Here is a 6,000-nt window from a genome sequence, read left to right as displayed (position 1 = left end):
AAGGACCTTAAAAATAATATTTGGCATATTGTGGTAACTTTTATAAAATAAGTTTTTTCTGCAAAATTAAATATTTATATGTGATTGTATAATTTTGAACACAAAAATATATCATATTTTATTATATTCTATATATGTAATGTAATATCAAAGGCATAATTCTATATAAAAAATTTATTATTTTGGATATTAAGTTTTATATATTAAATATAATCACCGGATAATAAATTAAGAGTAAAAAAAATCATTTATCCCAAAAATTTATATTAAAAAAAAATATCTGTATATAAATAAATCGAAGCATTTTCATATATTTATTTGTATAATGATATAATACGAAATACAGTTTTAGTTTTATTAAAAATAATTTTTAATTTTAAATAATATATTTCTATTTTCCTTGAGTATAATTATTCAAAGTTTATTTGATTTGATTCTTAGGACGTTAGTCCAAGAGTTCATATTTCATCGAATATAAAATAGGACCGTACCTTAAATTAAACACATTATAACAAGTAATATAGTATACGTCATAGACTTTCTGCGGAGTAAATTTTGACCTGCAGATTGATTTCCGATATATGCATAAATCAAGAGAGTTTTAAGGTTTTTCTACATGTTTTTAGAATTTGGCCGGATCCCAGGGTTTTTAAAAATCTATTTCTTTAAAATTACAATATACACTGTGTCCCAATTGAACGGATACTCCTTTTTATTTTGGCAATTCTCAATTCTAAAAAATAATTCAATATATATTGATAGAGGGATAAATGATCTCAACCTTCTCGGGCAAATTTCATTAGATTCTATTCAAAAGGGTCAAAAATTATCCAGATTCAAAGTTGGACAAACAAAATTCAAACTTTCCATACCAAACTTTAATCGATAAAAACATGAAAGCATCAACTTTTAAAATTAATTTGATCCAAATGTTGTTTTTCAAAGCTGATGCTTAGAATAATGAGCCATTGGCTCGAATAGACGCTCCAAGGCGATCTCGCCATTCATTGATTGCACTATCATCAATTCCTTGATCAAAACCTCCACAAGTCGCAGCTTGAGATGGTCAACATCGCGTATGCGGATTTGTTAAATACTTTATTGAAGGACGCTATATTATATAGTAGTCGACCGGATTGTGATCAGGGTGATTAGGGCCCAAAGAGTGGGTGAGATAAAATTTGGAGTTTTTCTTGAAAGCGGATCAACAGTTTATCTAGCTCGGTGAGCTCACAATGTTCTGCTAGAATATGAAAAAATTTACTGCCCGATAATTGTTTAATAGCAGGATAAGTTCTTACCGAGTAAAATGTCACGATAGCATGCATCATTAATTTTTACCCCTGGATCGATAAAGATGATCTATGTTCAGCTAAGACTTGGTGCCCCTATTGAAACCATGACGAGTTTAGAGAAATTTGAAAGATTAGGAAGAAATCGATTGGCGGCAACTTGTTTTTCTCATTGGAACTGCGATGTATATATCCTATCATTTTAAAATTTACCTGTAAAGTTGTAAACAGCCTTTCATCGTGAATCACATGATGAACTAATCTCTAAGGTTTTTTAAGCATTTCAGCTGCAGATCTTTATGGAAAATCTCAGGTGCACTGAAGTGTGCGAAATACCAGCACTTGACAAATTGTTCTGTGGGTGTCAGGTCGGTTTTCTTGTCTCAATAGGAGCGTTTCAGCAGAATCAACATTTTCCATAGTATGAGCTGTGCTTGGTCTACTATCACCATACCGTTTTTTTCTGCTGATCCGGTAGCATCAATTTTCATAGGATTCAAGGTTGCGATAAATCAGTTTCTGCTAAGAAATCCTTTCAAAAATACTTTTGGCTCCTTAATATTTTTAATCAAAATCAAATCATTTTTGCTGAAAACCATTAAAGTCTCCCCCCCCCCCCACCCCCACAATAGCTCGTATGCCAAAAGGTGCCAGAATTATATTTTCACAATTTTTTTAGCTATTTTAACCACCCTAAATAAAAATATTAAAAGCTTAGATAATTGGATTAAATTATTATCATTTATATATTTAAATATACATCTTCCAACATCAAAATCAAATCTAACACAAAGCATCAAAAAAACATTAAATTCAAATGATAATACTTATTTTAATATTCCCAAACAACCTCCACATTCTTTCAAAAAGCTTTTGACAGATAAAAAAAAGGCCGAGCTTATTGAAAATAAAATAAACCTATGCAATGTAAATTCAGTTATCAACATAGACTGTTCAAGTGATACTATGGCCCCCAATAATGTTATAACTCTCATAGCCATGCAATCTAAACATCCTCAAGATTTTTTTTTTCACAAATCATCCTTCCACTATCTACGCATTTTTTAAGATTGAGGGAAAGCCCGTCCCATTCCACTAACCGAGATGGAAATATTGGAAAAGACATTCAAAAAATATTCTTCAGGAGGCATCGATGGCTTTCGAGCCATTTATCTCCAAGATATAATTAAACCAACTAAACCCCTATATCAAAACATACTTACACAATTCACCATTTTGCTTAATCATATCTTTCATAATAATATACCTAATCTCATTCAGCCCATCATTTTGGAGCCCGCTTAATATCCTTAAATATAATCAATGGGGACATCTGGCCTATTGCAATAGGGTCACTCTTCCGGCGAATCATTTCCAAAATAATTAGCTCCCGTATAAAGTCTAACCTATCCAATCTACTACAACCAAACCAGCTTGGTTTTAATGTTCCTGGAGGATGTGAGGCTGCATCCCACTAGACACGTGTCATCCCCCATAATACACATGATCAATGCATTCTCAAAATCGACCTACATATTGCTTTCAACTCACTTAGGAGGGAACATTTTATACCTTCTTTTTGTAAACTTTCCCAGATTATACAACATACATCGCTGCATGTTACAATCAACCCACCTTTTTAAAATTTAATGATTCTATTATTCTCTCTAAACTAGGCATCCAACAAGGAGATACTTTAGTTCCGGTATTATTTTGCCAAGGCATCCAATTAATTATAAAAGAGATCTCTTTCAATTGTGATCTTAAATTAAATGTATGGTACCTGGACGATGGCACACTAGCAGGCCCTTATAACGAAATCATAAACATTCCATCAATTATAAATCACTTAGCTCCTATTACAGGACTTTCACTAAACCCTCATAAGTGTGAATTTTATTCCCCTTCTGAATCAGACTGCCCACCCGAAAATTTTATTTTAGTGGACAAAGCCAACTTTACCCATTTAGGTTCACCTATTGGAGGGGAAAACGCTATATTTCATTTTAGAGATGTCCTTGCTAAATTTAATAGAATGAAAAATATTCTAAAATATTTACCTGCTCACCAGGCTTTCTATTTACTGGAAATTTTTTTATTCATTCCAAAAATTTTACTCGCCTTTCGTTCATTTACAATTTTCACATCCCCTGAGGTATTATTGGACCTCGAAGTCCACTTAAAAAATTCTCGAATCCATATTAAATATCAAATTTTCATCATCCTCCTGGATGCAAGGGGCTCTTCCACCAAAGCTAGGCGATATAGGCATACAATCCCCCATATCCCTAAGCATTTTAGCTTTTCTATCCTCAGTGGCTAAATTTCGACACACACTGAGAGACTTGTATATCGACCCACATCGAACGGCAGCACTAGAGCTCTGGAGCAAAAATGCCCCAAATCTCATATCCAGATTCACTAAAGCAAAGAGACTGGAACTTTCCATTGATACAGCATTGCGTTTATTACTTACTTCAAAGCTGTTCAAAGAAAATCTCCATCGCTCTTTCTCCACCAAAACCCTAACCCAATTATACATAATGACAATAATATCCAGATCCAATAATTCCAACATCACCCATATGCCATCTAGGATATGAATGGTTAGAAGCTGTACCTAGTTCTAATCTAGGCTTGTTATTAACCAACGAAGAACTCAGAATAGCCATAGGCCTTCGCTTATGATGTGAAATCGTAACACCTCCATCATGCGTTTTATGTGAAACCCACATCGATAGTCTTGGACACTACCCCCTTCACTGTCGTTTCTCAAAAGGCAGATTACCCAGACATCATGCTATCAATTCAATCATCAACAGAACCTTGAAATCCTTAAATATTCCCTCCACCCTGGAACCATCCGGCCTCAGCCCCGACAATCAAACCAGACCAGATGGTATGACGCTAGTCCCTTAGAACCAAGGTCTACCTCTCACCTGGGATTATACTTGTGTGGATCGTTTTAACAGATCTTTTTCTTCCAACTCTATCACGAAAGCCGAAAACACAAAAACAAACAAATATAGCAACCTTAATAATGTTTTGTTTGTTCCGGTAGTCTCAGATACCTGTGGATCATTTGGAACCCAAGCCCAATTATTCAAAACAATAGGGCAAAGGTTACGCTTAATCACAATGACCCAAAAGAAGGCTTCTACCTTCGACAGATATTATCAACTGAAATCTGCCGGTCTAATTGCATATCCATACATGGGTCTATAAGCCCCGTTGATCATACCTAATTAAATGTTTAAATATTATTTTATTTAATATAGTTTTTATATAAATTTTATTTTACAAATAGTTTACATGTTATTTTAAATATATATAATTTTTAAAAAATAAAAGAAATGAGAAAGATTTTGTTTTATTATCGCCTGCTTAAATAGAAACGATCATATTTTTTTTAGAGCAAGTAATAATGTATGCAGTTCACAAAAAAAATAATTTTTTATCATTAAAGATGTTGGAAAGTTCGAATTATGCTTGTCCAATTTTGGAATGTCAATCTCTTTGGACCCTTTTAATAGAATTTGATGAAATTTGCAAAATGCATTGATAATATATCCCACTGTCTCAATCTATGTCGCTAGAATAAAAAGGGTGACAGCTCAATTTAGACACAGTGTATTTGCCATATTGGGAATCTATGGGAATTCAGAATCTCTAAAGTTTTGAATCATTCGAGCCATTTTTAAGTTTTTAAAAATTTGATTTGGCGGGAAATGTGTTCCATCATGTAAAGAGTTTTCCACAATATGAGTTCCAAACAATTTTGCCACGACGATTATTTTTTAATGATATTTTTCATATGAATTAAAAAAATAAAAAAAAATTGTGAATATTCTGATAATTCATAGAGTAGGTGCTCTACACATGCTGGAGAATGCATTTCCGGTTAAATCAGATCTTTAAAATGTTTAAAATCGCCCCTGAGTTATTAAACTAAAAGAGCTCCTTCCGAATCCCCCATGTAAATTAGGTGCTTGTTAAAACCGGTTCTAACTAGAGTTTTCCAGAAGTTAAATTTGATTTTTATCAGTTCTAGGCGTTCTAGCCTCAGGTTGCAAACTCTGATGAATAAGCTTCCTTTGTTCTCTTTGGATATAATGATATATAATATTATATTATATACTCTTTAATTTGAAATACCTTCAATTAAACTAAGTCGAGAGGCTTTGGTTAATAATCGATGGATTTTACCAAGGTTTGCAACATTTGTTTTATTTGAGATATTTCGGTATTTAAATGCGTTTCCAAGTCAGTGATTCGTCTTAATATAATAGAAATAGAAATTTAAATTCAATATTATACCTAAATTGGAGAGTATTCATATTAAAAATATGGGTTTAGAAAGTGTACATAACATGCATAGTAGACAATTAGTGTTGTTAAACGACTCGATTTAAATCGATTCAAAAAATACGGGCTAGAAAAATATTACCCAAGTCTCGAGATTTTGCTAATAGATGTCTAAACCTTTGTGCCATCTATGAGCAAAATCTCCGGGCTTGGGAAATACTTTTCTGGAATTGATTTTCCCTTAATTTTTTTCTATTCTATTTTTATTTTAGAAATTTAATTTAAAAAAAAACAATAAATTTTTATATCGGATGCATCAGGCTAGGCTGGATTTAAAAAAACACACATTTTTTAAACCCGGATCGGTTTATATGATAACTTTGCGGCCCGGCCCGGATTTTCA

General features: G+C 32.8%; 1 protein-coding gene across 4 annotated transcripts in view; it reads right to left on the bottom strand.

The window, feature by feature from the left end:
- Nucleotides 1-245: 245 nt before the first annotated feature.
- LOC135927777 (uncharacterized) overlaps nucleotides 246-6,000 on the bottom strand; it is an 88,491-nt gene continuing 82,736 nt past the window's right edge. The window contains exons 24-25 of one of the 4 annotated variants that reach the window (XM_065463955.1): nucleotides 5,448-5,568; nucleotides 246-491 (exon numbers count right to left, since the gene is read on the bottom strand). In XM_065463955.1, the coding sequence (XP_065320027.1) occupies nucleotides 5,478-5,568 (91 nt within the window). In that variant the 3' untranslated portion in view covers nucleotides 246-491; nucleotides 5,448-5,477. Of the gene's footprint in view, nucleotides 492-714; nucleotides 734-5,447; nucleotides 5,569-6,000 lie in introns of those variants that run through there. The other 3 variants (XM_065463957.1, XM_065463958.1, XM_065463956.1) reach the window with 3 other exon arrangements.

Source organism: Gordionus sp. m RMFG-2023, chromosome 4, assembly GCF_954871325.1.
Source record: "Gordionus sp. m RMFG-2023 chromosome 4, tfGorSpeb1-WG-v2, whole genome shotgun sequence".
Taxonomy (NCBI): Eukaryota; Metazoa; Nematomorpha; class Gordioida; order Chordodea; family Parachordodidae; genus Gordionus; species Gordionus sp. m RMFG-2023.
This window is presented reverse-complemented; position numbering and strand designations above follow the sequence as displayed.